The sequence below is a fragment of the Mobula birostris genome, chromosome 23 (assembly GCF_030028105.1).
Source record: "Mobula birostris isolate sMobBir1 chromosome 23, sMobBir1.hap1, whole genome shotgun sequence".
NCBI classification, from domain to species: Eukaryota; Metazoa; Chordata; class Chondrichthyes; order Myliobatiformes; family Myliobatidae; genus Mobula; species Mobula birostris.
In genome coordinates, this window is record NC_092392.1 from 37,013,715 (window position 1) to 37,037,161 (window position 23,447).

At 40.3% G+C, this 23,447-nt stretch overlaps 1 protein-coding gene across 4 annotated transcripts in view; it reads right to left on the reverse strand.

Moving 5' to 3' along the window:
* The window catches only part of LOC140186825 (chemokine-like protein TAFA-5), an 854,343-nt gene that overhangs the window by 644,297 nt on the left and 186,599 nt on the right, over window positions 1-23,447 (reverse strand). For 3 of the 4 annotated variants that reach the window (XM_072241437.1, XM_072241435.1, XM_072241434.1), the window contains exon 1: window positions 12,012-13,030. The exons of the other annotated variant lie outside the window; for it this stretch is intronic. In XM_072241437.1, coding sequence (XP_072097538.1) covers window positions 12,012-12,159 — 148 coding nt within the window. In that variant the 5' untranslated portion in view covers window positions 12,160-13,030. Of the gene's footprint in view, window positions 1-12,011; window positions 13,031-23,447 lie in introns of those variants that run through there. 4 annotated transcript variants of the gene reach the window in all.

Consider the following 23,447-nt stretch of genomic DNA (forward strand, 5'->3'; position numbering starts at 1 on the left):
CAGTGGGAGCCCCGGGCTTGTTTTCCTGCAAGGAGGCGGTCCCATCGAGGGGTGATGGGAGACAGCAATACTCGAAGGGGGTTCCTTATGTCCAGTCTATTCCACAATTTAGTTTTCGTTGCATTCATTGCAGAGATATGTTGGAAATGGAAGCAACATTTTCAGTGCTTTCATGGCTATCTCAGGATAGTCAGCCTTGACTTTGATCCAGATGTTATGTCAAACATATTTTTCAGCCCGCCGTCATTTGCAAGCTCGAGGAGTTGATCTCCTTCCCACGCTGACATGGATGACGCTCAGGTAATGACCTCACGTGCGTCCAAGCTCAACAGTGGGCACGACAGGGAATGAGGAAAGGTGCAGCTGACTCATATCTCCAAATCATATCGTTTCCTCATGGCCCTGTAGCGCATACATTGCGGCCCGGTACCAGTCCACGGCCCGGTAGTTGGGGACCGCTGCTATATATTATATCCCATATGTTCATGGACCGAAACAGTTTATAAATGAGAGGAAACTTCATTTATGGTTAACTGATGGTGTATTTTGAGAAGAAAACAGTTTTAAACACAGGCGGTTTCTACTCTAACGCTTTGATGTCATACAAAAAGTATCAGTCAACTTACATAAAACATAGCAAATCAGAAGGCTCATAGACGTGCCTGAGTTTGATAAGCTTAAGCATTTATGTCGGACATACATTTGTAACAATAATCAGGTAAGAGAATGCAGAGCACAGCCGGAAATCAGCCCTACCCCTTACTCCCCAATATTAGGTCATTGATACATGGATTGCATTTTATAGAAATAGATCATTACTTTTCAATTATTATTCCCACCACTGCTTCTCAAAACAGGAGCTACAAAGGGCTCAAAAATCACTAACAGCAACAATGGCAGAGGAAACATTGAAGCAGTTCTATGACCGTCATTAGCTCATTGATTTAAAGGAGACAGAAATCCACGTATTTTCAATGGAATAATGGCTCTATTAAAAAAAAGCAGAAAAGCAAATGGCACACAAAAATATGAAACCTCCAATTTTGCAGAAAACTTTTATTCGATGTTTTAAACATTTATGAACAAATGGATCCAAAAACTAGCCATCTACCAAAACTATAGAGAAGTGAGCAAAACTACATAACCTACATGCCCAATGCAAATCAACTATACTACGCTTTAATCCACAGTGCCTGGACACCCTTTCATATGACTACGGCAGGGTTGGGCGATCACCTCGGTCAACATGGAATCAAACAGCCTAAGTTGGTCATGATGCCCAAATACTATGACCATGGTGTCTCTGTCCATCTATCCTTTACCCACCCACCCCTTTTAAACATTTATAAGGTCAGTCAGCCACATGCAATCTAATCAGAATAAATTAAATCTTTCCAATCAATCCGTTAACTGTAATCCTCCATTCCAAACAACGTCCTGATAAATCTCTTCAGCCATCTCTATTGCTACCAGACCCTTCCTGCATTGTGGCAACCAGAACTGAACACAAGACTCCAAGTGAATACTAAGCAGTGTGTGGGCACTGCAATGTAATGTCCCAGCTGTTATACTCAATATCTCAGCCTATGAAGGCAGAATACCAAATGCTTTTTCTATAAGCTTTATCAACTGTGCAGTGGTAGTGTAGGGATACGTCTTTACCAAAGGAGGTGTAAGGCACTCCTTCCATCCGCTAGCCTGCAGGTCACCCTTGGGCAAGGTGTAGCACCTGCTTAGCACCGCAACCCCCCCCCCCCCCGACCCCGATCAGGGTCACGTGCAGCCATGGGAGCAGGTGGCGGATGGTCGTATGAGCAGCTGGTACATATCGTAAGTCCTGGTTATGTGACTACTGACACCAGGCAGACAATTTCTGAAGAATATTGTAATGGCTGGGGTCACCCATCTTGTAAAGACAGTCCCCAGAAGGCAACAATGGCAAACAACTTTTGGAGAAAATTTTGCCAAGGCATTCCTAGTCATGGAAAGACCGTGATCGCTCACGTCATACGACAGTGCACACAATGATGATGATGACGATGAAGAAGAATCAACTGTGTCATTATTTACAATAAATTAAGGGATCGAACTCCAAGGTGTTTCTGTACATCAACATGAAGATTCCAGCTAGATTTTGGCTACTTGTCTTTTCCGCTATCAAAATTTGATTACTAAGTGCATTACCTCACACTTTTCTGGCTTAAATTCCATCCTTCACTGCTTGATCCAATTTTCTGCTGATCTATATCCTGCTCTATCCTCAGACTACATTCTTCTCCATCTGTGACTCTGCAATATTATGTCTACAGACTCACTAATCAGAGCACCTACTTTCTCACCCAAGTTATTTATATACATGAGAAACAGCAAAGGTTCCAACACTGATCTCTGCAGTACACCACTTGTTATAGATATTCTGTCAGAAAGATATCCGTTCACTATTACCCCCAGCTCTCTTTCAATTTTGGATTCAATTTCTGAACACACCCGAAATCCCTATGCCTTACATTTTTGGACCAACTGACTATACGGGACCTTGTCAAAGCTTTAATGAAGTCCACATAAACCATGCTCATTCTCTACCTTCGATTCTTATACTTAACTCATTCAAAATTGTAGATTTTTCAGACACGATTTCTCCTGCACAGAATCATGCTCACTCCTTCTAATGAGACCTTGCCTTTCCAAGTGAACATAACCCTTATCCCTCTGAATCTTTTCCTACAGTTCTCTCCCAGTGATTCAACACTCACTCACCTGTGGTGTCTGAGCTTGTCCTGATAGCCCTTTCTGAACAAGGGGATAAAGTTAGATATCACCCATGGCTAATAAAGATGGAAACATGCCTGTCAGAGCCCCAGAAGACAACTCTCTTGTGTCCTTATGCAAGCTGGATAGATCCAGTCAGGGTTTGACACACATTAAGGTGCATAATTCCCCAGTGTTTCTAATACTACTTCTTTCTAATGCATATATTTTATCGAAGTGGAGTTCCTAAGCTTTTAATGCCATGGACTAATACCATTAAGTAAGGTATTATTGTTCTTCCTGACAAATTCCAAGTGAGTGGCGCCAACTCCCCTGCAGAGATGCAAATAGTCTAACAAAATTTAATTCCAGATCATGGGAGAATTATATTGCCCTTGGATTTTTATCAATAATAGTGGCAATTACTACAAATAAATTTAGATGGCACCTTTAACAACCTCAATACATCCCAAAGCTCTTGACAGAGATTTAAAATATAAACACTACTGTAACATGGAAAGCACCTTGGTGAACAAAATTGCACAACAAGCTCTCAAAAAAAATTGGAAATGCGGTAATGACAAGATTATCTGCACAGTGATTATGGGATAAATAAGTGTTTACCCTACTACTGACAAGGAATCTTCCACCCTTCATTTAAACATGGAGCATTTTATATCTACCCATAAGGCAAAGGAAACTCAACTAATGCAGCAATCCTTCAGCTCAAGAATCCAAGATAGTTCATCTGCAAAGTTCTGACTCAGTGTTTCTTTTCTTGCTCTTTTCTTCTCTTGAGATACAGTGTGGAATAGGCTCTTTCTGCCTTTCGAGCCATGCCACCCAGCAACTCCCGATTTAATCCTAGCCTAATCACATGACAATTTACAATGACCAATCAATTTACCAACTGGCACATCTTTGACTGTGGGAGGAAACTGGAGCACCCAGAGGAAACACACACAGTCACAGGGAGAACATACAATCTCCTTACAGGCAGTGACGGGAATTGAACCCTAGTCATTGTGACCATACAGTGATGTGCTAACCACTATCCTACGGTGTTTCACAACCGATTGAAATCAAATTTAAACAGCTGGAAGGCCCATCCAACAAGACTCACATACAATAATTGACACGCTTCGTAAAAAATATATAAAATTTGATAATGAGAAGTGCTGAACCTGAGATATAGAGAGGTAGGCGCAGCTCCCAATTCACAAAAAGCCTCATGCCAGGTCTCTTGCCGCATTAGAACTAATATCTACAACCGGCCCAGAGACTTTACCTGGAAACACAGTACAAGATCCAATCACAAAAAGTTCAACAATTAAGTTATTGCTTATTGGAACCTCTTGACTTTGCACCCACATAACAATGAGTAACATTCTAAACAAGTACTGATACAGGTGCTGGATGGTCATATGAGCAGCTGGTTCATGTCACAAGCTTTGGTTATGCAACTACTGACGCCAGGCAGACAATCTCTGAAGAGTATTGATAATGGGTGGGGTTACCGGTCTTGTAAAGACACTGCCCAGAAGAAAGCAAATTTAAACCACTTCTATAGAAATAGTTGCCAAGAACATTCATGGTCAAGCAAAGACCATGACTGCCTACGTCACACGACACGGCACATAGCAAATGAACAGATGCAGCTTTAAATTGGGAAGCTAAACAAGGAGAATACCACTGAACATCTCTATTTTTTTAAAGAAACTTTCTGCATTAGTTAAGCTGGTAACTTAATTAGCACCAGAATCAATGCAGATGGCAGTACCAGGGAATTTCTGGCAGCAGCTTGAGTTTGGCCAGGCTTGCTTGTTGAGTGTGCTAGCCCATTTACATTGGCACAGCAAATTTGCATTTGCTATGAATTTGCAGAACAATCAAAGCGACTTCCCCATTATAACTAATGGTGCGCAAGAGACAAAGACATCACCAAGCTAGCTCGCAACTCAAGTTTTAGAAATGATTCCCTTTCAAACCTGACGGAATTAGATTTTCAGCTCAGCAGGAAGGATGACTTCAGGCAGGAAACTCAGCCTTGTTAAAGAGAATGAATTTCCCTTCATTCGAGGCAGAATAGAAAATGCTCACTGAGTCAGGCAGAAGTGCAATGTCAAAAACCACTAAAAATTAGAGAAGAAAATAAAGCCATTAACCTGATGTGACTAGCAAACTGATAATTTGCCTAATTTGATGCTGTTGCAAAGTACTGTTGGAGTGCCGGGTTGGTAACCAGGAATCTTAAGGCCTAGAGCGGGAAATAACTTGTACAAATTAAATTTGGGACTGCAAAGTGGGAATTTCCGATTTATCGGGTATAATTCATTGTTGAACAAAAATGTACTGAGATTCAAATGAGCAAAAATAAACTCTGTAGCAAAAGGCAATCCCTTTTCAGTAAGAATCATCATAAGAGAGCATTCATTCAGATGCTACAGTAATAACTGGGAAGTGGGAGGGGAGGAATACTCAAGAAAATAATTCTGCTAGAAGCCAAAAATTAAAAGCTTACACTTCTTTGGACACACTGCTAGAGGACATGCTTTAATACTTATTTTGCAATTCTTTTTAAAAGGTTAATTCTGAGCTTGACTGCAGTCAGAAGTGCATGTTGATCCAGTACTTCCTATGGAAAGGTCAACCATTTTAATATTTATCCTAGCACTTTCTTTAATATCTTTTTGTGTTTGTTATAAAGGTGCACAATACTATTCTTACTGCAGCACAAACAAATACTTGGTCTAAACATGTAGCAATCATTTTTTTGAAAATTAGTCATTATGGCGCAAACAAAAATGTAGTACAATTCTGAAAATTAATATTAAAATGTATGTTGGCGCGTGGCCACGTGGTTAAGGCATTCGTCTAGTGACTTGAAGGTCGCTGGTTCGAGCCTTGGCTGAGGAAGCGCGTGTGTCTTTGAGCAAGGCACTTAGCCACACATTGCTCTGTGACAACACCGGTGCCAAGCTGTATGGGTCTTAATGCCCTTCCCTTGGACAACATCGGTGGCGTGGAGAGAGGAGACTTGCAGCATGGGCAACTGCTGGTCTTCCGTACAACCTTGCCCAGGCCTGTGCCCTGGAAACCTTTCAAGGCGCAAATCCATGGTCTCATGAGTCTAACGGATGCCCATATTCTAATTAAAATTCAAAATATGTACAAATAGCACATGTTCTTCATTTGGAGCAATGCTTAAGATTTGTCTCTAATCTCCAGCTTTCCGTCACTTTAGATGAAGTTGACCAAAAATACTGAAATCTACAGTACACCTTGTAAAGATAACTACAGTTTACTGAAACAATATGATTGCATCTTTAAGACTGCCCTTCTGAAAGCAAGGCTTCAATGATGATTTTTTTGATTGCTTTGTTAGGATCTGGCAAGCAGAAGTGTGAAGTTACCAATCACTAACCTCCGCATCTCACAGATGAAAGCCCTTTTAATGAGCACAGAAGTGTGATCAGGGATTAGGTCTGAGGATTAGCTATGCAAAGACTTGCACAGCAACTTATTTTTAATATAAGAGAACCCAGAATGTAGAAAACTTGCACTGCATGTATCCTACTCCGTCTTCAAATATAAAATCTGAAATAAAGAGGGATATTTTAGTAGCTCCTTCCCACTCAACTATATAACAAAGGTGGATTGTTCCACTATTGTGCACAGTTTGACCAATTGATACAGTACAATGATCTGGTGACAACATCACGAAAACATGAGAGGAGAAATGGAAAGGCGTGAATGGAGAAAACAGGCATCCATTTATGATAAGAACTCAAAGAAGTATCACTTTTTTTCATTTTTAATTTGAATTTTTATTCTCCTTGCTTTTTATTGTTAGAGAAATCTTAGTCACTTAGTATAAAAAGGATACCTTTAACACAGGTTTGCTCCAAATAAAATTTAAAATTTTCATTCAGACAAAAGTTTGAGTTTCATGCATTTTCTTTGTTGTGTAACCCAAAGCACTCACACCAAGCCTGTGGTGTTATTTGCCTTGACATAAACATAACTCACAGGAAGTTAGGGCAACATTACTAATCAGTCATTCGTCAATGCATGTTTAATGATTCAAATCTATTGTCTCTGTGCCTTAAGCAGCAAGTCATATTCCCCTCCACCCACCACTTTCTTATTCTGGCATCTTCCCCCTTCCTTCTCAGTCCTGAAGAAGAGTCCCGGCCCGAAACATCGACTCTTCATCCATGTCCATAGATGCTGCCTGACCTGCTGAGTTCCTTCAGCATTTTGTGTGTGTTGCTTTTGGATTTCCAGCATCTGCAGAATTTCTCAAGATTAAGTCATTAAAATTCTGAAACTAAATTAAATTGCACTCGCAAATTTCTACAGATGTACTGCAGAGAGCTTTCTAAACTGGCTGCATCACCATCTGGTATGAGATGGGGTGGGGCCACTGCACAGGATGAAAATGAGCTGCAGAAAGCTGTAAACCCAGTCAGGTCCATTATTGGCACAAGCCTCCCCAGCATCCAGGATATCTTCAAGGAGCAATGCCTCAAAAAGGCAGCATCCATCAATAAGGACCAACATCACTCAGGCCATGCCTACTCCTCAGTGCTAATATCAGAAAGGAGGTACAGGAGCCTGAAGGCACACACTCAGTCATTCAGAAATAGCTTCTTCCCCTCTGCCATTAGATTTCTGAATGGACACTGAACCGATGAACATTACATCACTACTTTTATCCTCTTTTCACACTACTAATAGTATTTTTACTGTAATTTACAGTTTTTTAATGTTTTGCAATTCAGTGTTGCCAGATAACAACAAATTTCATGACATTTGCCAGTGATACTAAACTTAATTCCAATTCTGATTCCAAATTGTTAACAAACCAAGTGAGACTGTCGAGTCACAAACAAGAGAAAATCTGCAGAGTGGTCTGCAGGCCTGATTGCAAACCTCAGATTCAGCCTTTGCACCACCAGATCTACCCTATCCATGACTTGCTTTTAGGTCACAGCTAATGTGTTGAGAATAAGCAGTTCAACTGTTGTTTAGTGAAATTATTCAAATAATTGATTGAATTTAGTTTTGTTATATGGTCTTTGCTCACATCAGTCATTCAACTACAAGTAATAAGTTTTATTAAAAGAATCAGCATGATTTCATTTCCCTTAAAACAATATTTTTTTTTAAATCCACACTGTCTTTGTTTTCTCCTCAAACTGGAACTCCAGGCATGTTTTCTGGCAGTCAGGGTGCGGCTGCGGAACAATAGCCAGAAGGTGCCAATTTGATATCACTGAAGCTCATTGCTGGATATTATTGAAGCACTGCACATGTTTTTACTATATTGTGTTAGACACAATTTTAATTACACTGTTCATTCTTATTTATATTGTTCTCAGCCTATATTCTCTTTGAACACTCAAGCCAATCACTGCCTGCACCTTTAATAACACGAAGCAATAATATATGGAATGAAGCAATCGCAATCATGGATTTAGATCTACAAGAATACATTCAACAGGCATATTTAAATGTTACAGAAACCAGAACTTGTATTTTTGACCTATCCTTTCAGAATAACAACCACTATTGTAACATTCTAATTCCGGGCAGTAACTTCCTAATATTTTGAGTATTTTAAGAGATTGCAAAAAAATCATTTTTTATTTTATTAATGAAGGAACATGTTCCATTACTTTTAACTGACTTTCTAATTGGCTTTGCTGCCCTGACAGATTCAGGTACCTAATTTCTTTTTCTTCAACCCTTCTAAAATTGGACCAATGGATTCACACCGGCTCTCAGCATTACACATCTCTTTTCCATGTTAAATTTCATCATTATGTTGTTTCTATGTTATTTAACTATTCTCCAAAGGTCCACAAATTTTATCGTATTTGAGTTTTGCCTTTATGTATTTTAAATCCAAGCCTCACTCATTTATATTAACACGCAAGGAGCACTACCATATAATTCCCCAATCTATTTTCTAATTTCTGATTTTCAGTCAGTCTTTTTCCAGCTGTCACCATCACTTTAACCACACAGGGTTTAATCAATTTTCCAATTATAAATTTCAGTCTCATATTTAAACATCATGTCTACGATCCTCCCTGTGTCAACTATCCTCCAAATGTACAACGCCCATCTTTCTACATACTGTTTCATTACACCACACTAATAGTCTTGCAGTTACTTATCCAAACTCCACACTACAAAATTCTCTTCTACTTTTCCCACATCTACCAAGATCAGTCTTCAAATTTATCTACTTGAGTATCCTATTTTGGCTGTGGTTTATTTTTATATTTGACAAATCTATAGTTTATAAAGGAACACTCTCGGATGTAATGCAGTGTACAAATAAAATCAAACAGTCAAATTGCCACTATTTTACAACAAATATTTTCAATAGGAAGAGTGGAGAAACAACATCCTCTTTATGTCCTATTACAATGAAAGCAATTCTGAAATTTGCTTATGCAAAAAATCCATTGATTTATTATAGTAGAAGACCACTAATCATGGCTATGGCTTCAAGAGGTGGATTTTTCTGGGAAATACTTGATTCTATTTATTCTGTAATAGACAAGTTATGCTGAGACTGAATTACACAAATATCCAAAAAGAGGAACTCACTTAGCTTTCTGTTCAATGGGTTAGATTACATTAAGTTGTTATCTTTCTCATAATCCAAATTGAGAATAAAATTTCTGTTCTGAAGGAAAATGTACATGTTTAAAATCAAACATGATAGTTTGATCATGGGCTTTTTGTTAGATAATGCTTTTCATTCCAAGTAATCTCATGTTTGAGAAACAAGTGCTGGTTCACAAAGGTTTGCAATACAATTCCCTACTCAAGTGAAGAGATTTAACCATAATCCTATATAGAAAAATACTTAAGGTGCATTGAACTCAACACCTTCTGAAGAAATTCTACATTATGACTATACATAGTTGACTATATATAGTATACAGTTATACTTGACTATAGATGACCACAAGTATTATCTATCATATAATACTGGTTTAGATTCATTCACTAAAATAAATCAAGAGCTAGTACATTTTAAGCAAGATTCCTTACATTTTTGACCATATATTTCTAGAAAAAAGGATGGGATTACCAAAAATGTTAAAGTATTCTGCAAGAACAGAATATCCCGAGTTAATGAAGTTAAGATACAGATTTTCTTAGATATAATGGGGCATCTTAATTGAGGCAGGAAATCAAAGATGCTCACTATTTAATTAAGGAAAGCATGGGCTAATAAATAGTAGAAGATTAGTTAAGAATTAGATTGCCTGAAGCATTGAGAAGCAATTAATTTAAAGTACACCTAATTAAAATAATGAATGAAATTTGTAATAATAGGTTATAAACTTGTGAATCGGATATTAACAAAAGAACACATAATGCAGTATTTTATAAAGCTTGGGATTTGAGAAGCACCTTTCTACTAATGAAGCTTTAGTCTGAAACTAGCAACAGATTCTAATGAGCTGCCATTTCGTCGATAGGTACAAGTGTATACGCTGGAAGTTAGTTACATCAACGCTTAGTCATTTACTGGGAGGAAATACTTAACTGATGGGTTCAAAAATGTGTCACGATGCAAGAAACAGCAAGAAAAATCAACGAGATTGTATTATAAACGATTTAGACAACGACAAAATAAATCAACTTCCCCGTAACTATTAGTAATACTGAAATATAATTGATAAGAAATTTTGATAGTTTTTTTAAAAACCTGAACAGTTTGTAAATAAAATTGTAGTTAAGTTCTGACCAATCAGTGTCAGTTTCACTGCAGTGTTATGTTACATAATATGCTGTAGCCAGAGCACAGGATTGAACGAGCCCGTTACACTTTTTAAAATGTTTTATTTAACGTAACCTGCAGTACAAATTACTAATTCTTCTAGTGTGATCATGGGCAATTCCCTCATTCACTGGCACTGATTCAGTTACAAGAACTTTTGTCCTGTCCTGGAATTTGTTTATAGGCGAGTGCCAGCCACGGACTGTAGCCGGTGAAATGTCAAAAAGTCTTTTACCGTTAGTTCTCTGCATCGCTCCAGTATTATCAAATACTACCTGCAAATCTTACTCTAGCTCTGGATTAACAGCAAATACCAGTTAAAATGTAGGGTTAGTGTTCTTGCATCCGCAAAACAAGAGAGGAAGGCCTGTGAAATAACATTATAAATCCGGATTGGGATACCAATTAAACTAACCACGCATTTAGCTCTAACCACTTAGAATTATTTTACTACTCTACAATCAACGTGACCTGATAAATTTTCTATCTAAATCATAAAAATCTGCTAGCATCCGAAGACATATTATGCTCGACAGTAAACGACGAAACTTTTAACAAAAGTTTTAAGTGCAAACCGCTAAAACAATTAGCTAATTGAATGCTCGCTCAGATTTAATAACAATGCTTGTGTGTGACTTTACTCTATTTTATGAGAGGGAGTTTTACTCAGATGAGCTAATCCAATCAGTTTTTTATATATTTAACAGAAAGGCCTGGACTGTGTTTCAGATGAATGTAATTCCCGCACAACTGCACTTGGTGTTGCGTAAGCGCTGACTAACATTTCAGCAAACCGACAGTCCGTGGCTGAAAAAACGCTCTTCTATTCTGCAAGGCTAACTTTACTATTTACGCAAATCTGGTATAAAGCAATGTCCGCATTTTGTCGCCCGGAAGTTTCTGATGAGGAGTGGGAGGAAAATTAAGCTGAATGCCAGGTGGAAGTAACGGCGGAGAGAAACCCCTCAGTAACCAGACGGCAGAGAACGCGGATACCCGGCTATAAGTGCGGAGTTACAGCGCCCTCCGCCGAATCTCACACTGCTACCCGGCTCCGCCGCGAATCCCGAGGAGAAAGAACGTGAATCCTTCCCCTTCTCACTCCTTCCTTTCTCACCACCTCTCCACATTCAGGTTAACTCAAGGTAATATAACCCTCAAGCTCCAAGTAGTAAAAATCCAAGCCAGCCCGACTATTGCAACACTTGGGAAATAAAAGACAGGTCTGTAAATGGAATAGGCTGCAATCTGACAGTATCAGGAGATAATTGAGAAGATTTGACTCTGATTTTGCTTATAATGGTAGATTGTATATCCAAATGACGGAACAACTAACTCACTGTTTCGCCGCATCTCCGAGATTGTTTACATTGTCATGTAACCAAAAGACGCAAATAAAACTCGGAAGCGAGAAGGAAGGGAGGGTGCAGGATAAGTAACTGAAAGTGTTTACCTTCTTTTAGGAAGTGTGAATGGATAACGAACAGCAGCACGCAGCAGACAGCGGCTCCGGCCAAAGCCCACACAGCTTTCAGGAGCTGCATGGTGCGAGGCGGTTGAGTGGCTGGCAGCAAGCGGTACTCTTCGCCAGAAGGGAGCATGTAGAAAGCCCGTGCCTTTCCCCTTTCTGCTCTCCTCCTCCGGCCCAGAAACGGTGCAATCCTTCAGAGGGGCGAGGGGTGCGCGCCGCCCGGCTCCGCTCGATCCATGCAGTGGGGATGAGGCGGCGTTCCTCTCTCCGGCTCCTCGTTGCACCCGGTCTCCGCACTCGACCCTTCCGAGGGTAAACTCACTCCCGGTGGGACGGCGGAACCCTCTCTCCCGCTCTCTTCCCCCCAGCCAGACCTCTCCCGGCAATGAAAACAGCTGTAGCTTGTTGGGCGAGGTGAGGGGGGGGGGAGGTATTGGCGGGGACACTCGCTGCCCGTCCCTTGCCTTCACTTCACCGGGAGGTGTCCCCGCACGCCGCTGCTGACAACCTGGCGCTTCGCCGCGGCTCAGCTCCACTCCTGGGGCAGAGCGGACAGCTCATGATCTGGAGGGGGAGGAGATCTGCCGGCCGGACTTTTGCTTCTGTCCGCCGGCGACGCTTTAAAGCAACTCCACACACACGCAGCCGGCCCAACACACCGGGGGAGCTTCGGCAGCCGCCCCGTTCCCTGGCTCCGGATCAGGCTCAGGCTCTTCTCTGTATCCCCCGCCGTCACTTTCCTGAAGCTTGTTCTTTTCCCCCCCTCAGGTACAGGCTCAGCGAAATCTCTGTTCGCCCTCCCCTTTCTTCAACAGCTGGCTCTTAAATACTCTTTTTTATGGGGGAGGGGGGCGATCTCGGCTTATTAGTAAAATGTAGTCATCCCGGAGACTTCTCCACTGCGAGCTGCCGGGGCAATTTCACAGTGAGCCTGCCTGCCTGCCGCTGCCGCTCCTCCTCCCCACTAACCCCCAGCCCGGGGAGATTCCTGTTTTCCCAACTCGGCACTCTTTATATTTCAAGCCAGCATCCTGATCCGGTTGTCAGGTTCGCGGGATTGGGGGGGGGGGGGGGAAACACGTTCGGGCAAATCCTCTCCTGACGTCAGACGGAATACATCTGAAATTAGCAGTGGATTGTGGAGCATCTACCCCCCGCCGCTCTCCCAGTCTGCCACAGCGTGCCAGCCGAGTTTCGTTGTGATCAATAACCACGTTAAGCGATAGGACCCACTCGCTGGCAGCAACACCGTCATTGTATACACCACGGCAGCAGCAGTCCGAATCGCCAAGGGTTACATCATATCATCCAGCAATTTTAAAAAGGTTTTAAACCGGCGACAGACATCGAAGAAGCAGAAATTGAGTGCATGTGAGTTACATAATTCGTTATCAACGCGGGTACCAATGAGTTAAACTGCGTCGAGGGCTTTACTTGCCATAATTTACCCCTTTCCCAATATGTGATATGCTTGCGATACACAGGCTAACAGTTATAGACTGCAAAACGCCCAGCGCAACCCCCTGTGTGAGTAAATGTTGATCGTTTTAAATGCCGGATAAGACATTTGATACGTTATAGTGCCATGATTTACTGTAGGTGAATGTGGTACTTTGCAAGTCACTTAGTCGGGTTCAATGTACATAAACTTGGAAACCACCATTTAGACGAATGGTATCCAAAGCTTTGCCCAGTGACAAACTGAAACGTTTCTTTGTTTCAAGTGAAATATTTTATTCAAAAAATAAATAAATTATTTTCTCAAATTTCAGAATTACAGCATTCCATATCAAGTTCAGCTAAAGAAAGAAGTGTAAAATATTAACATCCGTTTTAGGCTTAAGTACCTTTACAGATGGGAAAAACAGATGATGTATATTGCAGTAGAACCTTCAGACTATCAAATCAATAAACCAAGAGATCAAATTGCATGCGGTGTGACAGCTCGAATGAACATTCCAGCGCACTGTGTGCTGCGACTGGAGACAGAAAGCTGACAGTCAAACGCTTTAATCAACCCGCATTCTATCGCTGTCTGCAATATTCATTATAACCATCAGCAATAAGGACAAAACACCCGCTGGGAATTATTTCTTGCTCTCACCTCTGCAGAATCTTCCATTTCTCAGTCAAGCGGGCAAGGTGCTTTGGGGCATTTCTGGCAGTGCTGCGGTTACATCTGGAGCTGGGCGCTGCCCGCCACATATCCCGCCCCGCCCGTAACATCACACGGGCAGCCTCGCACAGTACGGCCTATCAACTGACTGGTTAGTGCAACAGAAATACTAGACTATTTCAGGAAGTTTGTGCATTTTAATGTAAGTTAAAGACCTAAGCAAACTTGCTAATGTAAAGCGCACCTATATGTCTTCAAGGCATCCCAACATATTTCACACTTTACGTACCTTTGAGGCAACATCACCTTTGGAATGGATGGAAAGCACTACTTAAAGTGCATAACCACCAGGGATGTTGTTTGATAGGTAATTAGTTCCTGTGATACTGGTTGAGGGAAAATTATTGGCAGGAAGTGCAATAGAAACTTTTAATAGAAACAAGCAGACAGTTTGGATCTTTCTTCAAGTAAATAATTATTAGGATGTGAGCTTCACTGGCAAGGCCACAGATTTATTACCCTCTCCTATTAGTTGTAGAGAAAGTGGTGAAGTACAGATAGGTGGAGTTTAACATTTTGGCCTGGTGACAATACACTAATATTTCATTTTAAAGACTCACTTCAACAGCACAGCACCCTGGGTCCAGACTATCTGCATATGGAGTGATAGTGAACCCACTCATTTCTGAGTCTGAAACCTACATCTGGGGTAAGGCTATTATTTACAATTTTAAAACTGATTTGTTCTATTTAAGTCCACAAACCACACACTCTAGTATTTTAACTCGCTTCAGCATTCCAGAAGACCATTTCTAAAACTGATGCAAAATAGTGTCACCCTGACCTATATTTCGCACTTCTGAACATTATTAACGAAGAAGGTTCCTCTCAAACAGCATGAAAGTATTCTGAATCACAGAGATACTGTACTAACGTAACAATACACTTAATGTTCTAACTTTACTTAACTGCCCATTATGTCACTGGCATCTAGGACACCGATTAAGGTCCACCATCTCTGTCTGTCCATAGCATCACACCCAGATATAGGAGAATTCTTCATTGCTGTTTCCATAACAATTGTTTTTGACCTGTCAGGGTTGTTAGCTCTGACGGAAACCCTGAATCTGGAGGACCGGTGGCCCACTCTTAATCTGGGCTCTAAATTTTGACCTGATTGACATGGGTGACCCTAGCAAGAGCCAAAACATAAAATCCAGATTCCAGCCAACATAGCTCTCCGAGTCATTGAGGCATGCAAACCTTCAAGCCTATGACAACATTGTAGGTCCTCTTGTATGGTTCTAACTTTAACTTAGTAAAATGACCAGCCCTGGCAAGATACATAGTAGTATGATGTACCAGTAAATCAACTTCACTCTGAAGTTATTTACAGTTTTATAATATAAAAGAATGACATCTTCAGTTACGCTCCTCAAGTCTGAGCCTGATCATCTGCAGCAACTGTTTACACTATAAATTAACTTAATTTGTTATCTACCCCAATATATAAAATGATGGAGAATATTCAGTTGTTTATTAATTTATTGAGATACAGTGCAGAATAGACCCTTCCAGTCTACCAAGCCGCACCACCCAGCAATCCCCAATTTAACCCTAGCCTAATCACAGGACAATTTACAATGACCAATTAGCCATCCTACCGGTACATCTTTGGACTGTGGGAGGAGACCAGAGCACCCAGAGGAAACCCACGTGGTCACAGGGAGAACAGATGTATTCTTTACAGGCAGCGGATGGAGTTGAACCCCAGATCACCTGTCCTGTAATGTGTTGTGCTAACCACTATGCTACTGTGTATGCTATCATGCTGTCCTTCACATATACAATTGAAAACAAATTGAAATTATATACTTTGAAAAGATAGTAACTAAAAATTAGATTACACACTTCCTTCCATGTTTGAAGTTCAAAGTAAATTTGTTATCTAAGTATATTATGTCATCATATACAGCCCTGAGATTTGTTTTCTTGCTGGCATACACAGTAAGTCCAAGAAAAACAATAGAAATACCACACCTAACAGGGTGGACAAAGCACCAATGTGCAAACGAGAACAAACTGTGCAAATATAAAAATAAAAATAAATAAATAAATAAACAATAAATATAGATAACGTGAGATGAAGAGTCCTCAAAAGTGAGTCCATAAGTTATGGGAACAGTACAGTGATGGTGCGAGTTAAGTTATCCCCTCTGGTTCAAGAGCCTAATGGTAGAGGGACAATGTTTGTTCCTGAACTTGGTGGTGTGTGTCCTGAGGTTCCTGTACCTTTATCCTGATAGCAGAAGTTAGAAGAGAGCTTGCGTGGTGGGAGTCATTGATGATGGATGCTGCTTTCCAGCAACAGCATTCCTTGGAGATGTGCTCAATGGAGCGGAGGGCTTTACCATGATGGACCTGGCCAGTAGTTTTTGTGGGATGTTCGATTCAAGGGCATTGGTGTTTCCATGCCAGACTGAGTCAATACTTTCACTATACTCTCCACCACACATCTTATAGAAGTTTGTCAAGGTTTTAGATTCATGCCAAATCTTCACAAGCTTCTAAGGAAGTAAAATGTTAAAACTGAGATTTAAAATATCCAAGAGCTAAAGAATACAAGAGTTTAATGGTAAACCAATAAAGACAATAATGATGAAAATATTTTTGAGTTTGACTTTTTTCCATAATTATTCTGATCAGACCTTGCAACCCTATTAATACTTTATTTACTTTTTATTAGTAGGTCTTTGTAACTCTTGTAACCAAACAAATCTAATTTAATAGATCATGTCCTGTATGTCAGTCAGCATATTTTCTCTTCTTTGTCTTTCTATGCAAATTTTGTCATTAAATACTATTACTGTAAAGCAATCCAGATTGCCTCTTCATCTGCTTAAGATCCAGAACAATTTATATGAAAAAAAACATAACTCATTAAGCTAAGTAAACCACCCGAATTTCAGATTTTCAACAAATTGCATTGGTATAAAATAATCCAATTAAAAGTTGAACCATTATTCAATGTAGTCAGTTGAGATGCATAGCACCTGCATTCTCTATAGTGATGCCAGTGATCTCCCAATTCTCCAATAATGGGATCCAAATCAGTCAAAGTGATGTTGTTGGCTCAAGGGATTTTCAATTTTTCATAAGATTGAAGATCCAACAAGTTATTATTCCAAACTTGGATAGAAGATAAATCTAAGGAAATACATTGCAGTAAAATGATTTTATTTTAGCTTCAAGAACATATAATTAATTGATTACAACAATATATAATTAATTGATTTTGTTGCTTTCTTCCTGTAAAGTTCATCTTCTGACATGCAAAGTAAAAATAACTCCAAGCTCCACATTAACAAGAACTTTGATAATGATGGATGCCAGCTGGGTAAATCAATCCTTGTCTGGAGTCATGTTTAAACATGACTAAAACATTCAGCAAACAATTTAATCTTCATTTTCCCTCTCTAATAATCATGCAATGATTTTTACAGAAAGAAATGAAGAGGGTTTTGCAAAAAAAAAACACATTTATGAAAATTTGAAAAAAAGAACTTAGCAGACTAAGCCTCTTTCATGAAGCATATTAACCACACTACTGATAAACTTTTTGATTAAGATGGCACTCCCTGCCTCTGTCTCCCAAACTACCAATTTATCATTGAATATAGCCCTCCAGTACTGTCTACTGGGAATATGTATCACCAACGTTAAAAGCTTTCTGACCCAACTTAAGTCTATTTTTTAATTTTACATTGGAAGATCTCCTAAGTAAGCATCATAAGAAAGTGAATCTGACTTGACCTTCCTAGGCCACTGGGTTACATTAATTTCATTGAGGGCAACAATGAATATCTTTATTCATCACATGCTGGTGTTTTATCATTTGTGTTTTATAAGGGTTTGGACTCAGAAGACAATGGACTCCTTAAGCCTGAGGAATGCAATAGGAAAAAAAGGGAAGCTGAAAATACAGCTACATAGTTCTTTAGAAGAGGTGTCACAGGTTGATAGGGTCGTAAAGAAAGCTTTTGGCACATTAGTCTTCATAAATCAAAGTACTGAGTACAAGAGATGAGATATTATGTTGAACTTGTATAAGATATTGGTGAGGTCTAATTTGGAACATTGTGTTCAGTTTTGGTCATGTATCTGCAGGAAAGACGTAAATAAGATTGAAAGAGTACAGGAAAAAATTATCAGGATGTTGCAAGTCTAGAAGACCTGAGTTATAAGGAAAGACTGAATAGGTTAGGACTTTATTCCTTAGAACATAGAAGATTGAGAGGAGATATGATAGAGGTATACAAAATTATAAAGGGTAGAGATAGCATAAATGCAAGCAGGCTTTTTCCACTGAGGTTGGGTAGGACTACAACTAGAGGTCATGGGTTAAGGGTTAAAGGTGAAAAGTTTAGGAGGAACATGAGGGGAAACAGAAGGTTGTGAGGGTGTGGAATGAACTGCCAGCGTTTAAGAGAAGTTTGGATAGGTACACGGATGGTAGGGGTTTGGAGGGCTATATTCCTGGTGCAGGTCGATGGGAGTAGGCATAGACTGGGTGAGCTACAGGGCCTATTTCTGTGCTGTACTTTTCTATGACTCTGTGACTCTTGATTCGCTGTCTTATTAGCTCAAACATGTTATTTGGGATGATGCAACTGAGGTCGGATTTTTATATTCCAAATAAAATCTTGTAAAATCAACTAGCTAATCTGTTGACTATTCTTCCTACTAGAACACACTGTTCTGTTTAAATACAGTGATGGGGTTGTGTTCAATTGGCGTATTCCTTTCAGGTTATCTTCTGGAATTCCCTTTTTGTGAGTGAGCTAAATTAGTATACCTTGAGGTCAGTGTTGCAGCAGAAAATGGTGTTCATAGAATTGCAATTGCTTGCAAATTTCAGTTTCCACCCTTGAAGAAAAGCCCAGGTTATTAATAATACTATATTATAAAGGAAGTGACAAGCCTTCTTTGTCTTTTTAAAAGATGTTTTTGAAGCTCATTTTGATTCAAAGTCATTTGTGAAGAATAAGGATTTCACTTGAAACCAGCTACCATGTGGCTGATCTTGATTCACCATTGTTATGAATGTTTTTGATTCCAGCAAGCTAATCCAGGAATTTAAAACAATATACAGGAGATTTACTGTAGATGAGGGATATTACCTGCAAAGAGAGGTTAGGTTGTAAACATTATAACTGTTCTCCTTGGAACTAAAGATGTTAAGGTTCTCTGAGCAATGAAAGGTTACAATACAAAAACTATTCCCTTCAGTGAGTGGGTCAATAACTAGAAGTCATAGATTAAAAGCATTGGCAAAATATCTAGTAGAGAAATGGAAAGGAGATTTTTTTTCCACCAGTCAGGTTCTCAGAATCAAGAACCACTCTATCTGGAGATGTAATTGTAAAGGCGAGTGCATGGATCCTTGAGAATGTGGAATATTTAGGACTAAAGCAAGAGGAAATATGATAAAGGTATGATGGACTGGATGGCTTCTATATATTTTACAGATTTCTATGATTCCTGACGGGTGGAACTCTCACACAGGAAATGCTGCAGAAGAAGCCATAGCAACAGAGAAGATGCATTTCTTGCTTTTATTATGGAGGTGCTGAAAGGGACTGTCAGCACACCATCATTTAAAATGGCCAGAAGCTGCCATGTGGGATTGCAGAGCACTACGGTTACAGTACTAAGCAAAAGTCTTAGGCAGATATATATAGCTAGGGTGCCAAAGACTTTTGCTTAGTATTGTGGTAATTTTATGCATTGCACTGTACTGCTGCCGCAAAGACAAAAACAAATTTCATGAAATTTGTGAGTGATGATAAACCTGATTCTGACATAGGTCTCTGTTATGGGCTGAGAGTGGGAAGGGAGCAGGGAGGGGGGAATCTTGGTTGGGAAAAGGGGAAGCAAGAGAGGGAGAGAGGAGGGAGCAGGAAGCACCAGAGGCACATTCTGTAACGATCAATAAACCAATTGTTTGGAGTAAAATGACTTTGCCTGGTATCTCAGGGCTGGGTGTGATTGCACCCCGCCACTCTCCGCGTCTGTCACTTCTTTTCTGCCACCTGTCTCACACCCCTCCTCTGGTGCTTCACTTCCACCATTTCCAGCATCCCATGCTCCCGCTAGATTTGCAAACTCTCTCTCTGCTCTACATTGACAATTAAGTACTGTGCAAAAGCCTCAGGCACCCTAGCTATATATATGTACCTAATGTTTTTCCACAGTGCTGTATATCACTGAGTTTCCATAAATGGCCACAGTACCTGTTGTCTATTCTCCACCTGAATTAAAGTTATAGAGAAGTACAACACTGATATGTGAGTGATGATAAATCTGATTCTGATGGGTCTCTATCGTGGACTGAGAGTGGGAAGGGAGCAGGGGGAAGCATGCAGCAGGGTTGGGAAAAGGGGAAGGGCTGGGTAGGGTGTGACTGTATCATGACCCCCCCTCCACCCCTAGCACTCCTTCCCCGCTGCCTGTCCCACACCCATCCCGCAGTCCACATTGACAAATACAGTACTGTGCAGAAGTCTTAGGCACCCTAGCTATCTATCTATATATAGAATTTTCCACAGTACTGTACATAAGGAATTAACACCTTACTGGGATAATTTACATCATGAGGAGCCAGATTTTGGGTGTGGGTGTGTCTGTGTGGTAGATGTTCGATTGTGTGGGTAGGTTCTAGTGACGAGGTGAGAGGATGATGGAAACAGAACAGAAATACACCTGCATATTCCAGCTCCAAACATGGCTGGAACGGTCTTCTTCCATGGACTGTTATCATTTCTGCCCAACTACCACATTTCCTGAGGCACAGGAGACCAAATTTTATAGGTTGGAACCAGACAGCAGATACAATGAGGTACACGCCCTTATCAAAATATGTGAGGAATGCTGGCCACCCATTATCCCCTTGTATTTCCATTAAAACTGAGTAGTAGTTGGGTCTGAGATTGGGTGGGATTGGCTTCAGGTTTCTAAAATTTCAACATCCCAACTGCCTTAACCTTCCAATTTTGTGGAGTTTCACTTATGCCAAACATCTTTAGAGCAGTTTAGCTTTGTACTGGGGGAATAAATGGACTTCACATTTATGTCAGCATAGCTTAACTGGATGGTCACTGGAAAGAAAGTCCTTAGCCCAGGCCAGTGACAAACTGGAGGCCAATAATGGTGCCAAAAGAAAATGGCTGAATTAAAAGCAAGAGCTCTATGCACCATACAACTACTGTCTGTAGTATCGAAATGAAACAACCAAATTCCACTCTTAGTCAATTTTGAGTTCTCTCCCACAAGAATTTACAATCAAATCTAGACAGTAACCTCAGTCAAATGCATATGCAGATGCTTGGAGATCTTTGATAAAAGATCTTCCCTTCAGCACCCCATACATTGCACAAGAGAAACACAGTTACCATTGCCCGTAACATATTAAAAGTGTTAATATATCTCGCTTCCAATTATTTAGGAAATGAACTTTAGAAGAATGTAGCTGTATGGTGATGAGGAAATGCAGCAAATCTAATCATGAGAAAATCTCACTGCTTTGCTCCAAACCAAAGTGAGCAGCTGATTATTTTGAAATCTATCATATTAGAACAGTCCTGAAGAAGGGTCTCAGGCCACAACGGTGACAGCTTATTTATTTCCATGGATGCTGCCAACATTCTGTGTGTGTTGCATATTGTAACATTTTTTTTTATTTTGGTCACACACATTCCAAGATACTGTGAAATATCTTGGTAACAAGTCTACTTGTCTTGCATACTGTTCATAGAGATCAAATCATTACTGAGGAAGAATAAGGTGAAATGATAACAATGCAGAATAAATTGTAAAAGCAACCAAAAAAGTGAAGTACAGTTAAGTGATAAAGTGCAGGATTATAATGAGGTGGACTGTGAAGTCGAGAGTTCATTTTATTGTATAATTATTAAATTATGGATTGATAATTTGAAATTAAATCTCAATTTAATACAGTACATGGCTCAGTTTTATTCATATGAAACAATTATTTCCATAACATTATACTCCAGATCTAATGAAGCGTGAAGCATTATTTTAAGGTTATTAACAAAGGAAACAGAAGCATTATGAGGAGGCAGTGGGAAAGCACGAGGTCTGTTCAAGAGTCTGATAACAATGGGATAGAAGCTGTCTTTCAGCCTGGTGGCATGTACTTTCAGGCTTTTGTAACTTCTGCATGAGAGGAGAGAATGGCCAAGGTGGGTGGGGACTTTGATTTACTGGGGCAGAAAGGATCCATGGAGGGAGGTTGGTACCTATGATGTGTCCATAGCTGTCTGCTGTTTCTTGCAGTCTTGTGCAGAGCAATTCCCATTCCGAACTGCTATGCATCCAAACAGAATGCTTTCTATGGTAAGCATAAAAATGCTTAAAGGTCGATAGGGACATACTGAACACCTTTAGCCTCCTGAAGAAGTAGAGGCATTGCTGAATTTTCTTGGCAGTGACATCAACTTGGTTGGACAGGCTATTGGCAATGTTCATACCTAGGAACCTGAAGCCATCAGCCCTCTGAATCTCATCACCAATGATGTAGACAGGAGCATGTGCTTCACTCCTCTTTCTGAACTCTCTGATCCAGCTCCATTGATGAAATTAAGGAAAAGTTTGTTGTTATTACAATATGGCACTACACTCCCTCTCTCCTTCCTATATTCCAACTCATCATTATTTGAAATGTGCTCCGCTACGCTGGTATCATCAGCCGGCTTGGAGATAGAATTAGAGCAGAATCCGGCCACGCAATCATGAGTGTACAGGGAGGCCAGAGGCTGAGGACACAGCCCTGTAGAGCACCAATATTGATAATAATTGTGACGGTATTGCTGCTTGCTTACAGATTGCAGTCCATTGGTCAGGAAGTCAAGGATCCAATTGCAGAAGGAGGCATTGAAGCCTGGTGTCTGATTTCATAATAAGTTTGGTTGGAGAAATAGTACTGAAGTCAGAACTATAGTCAGTAAACTGACATAGGTGCCTTTACTGTCTAGATACTCCAGAGATGAATGTAGGGCCAGGGAGATGACAGCCACCATAGACCTGTTACAGCAGTAAGCAAATTTCAGTGGGTTACGGTTGACTGAAAAGCTGAAGTTCATGCCTATCACGACCAGCCTCTCAAAGCACTTCCTGATGGTGGATGTTACAGCCACGCAGTAGCAGTCATTAAGGCCTTTTTTTGGGGGTACTGGGATGATAGTGGTCTTCCTAAAGCAGAAGGGAACCACAGTCTGAAGGTG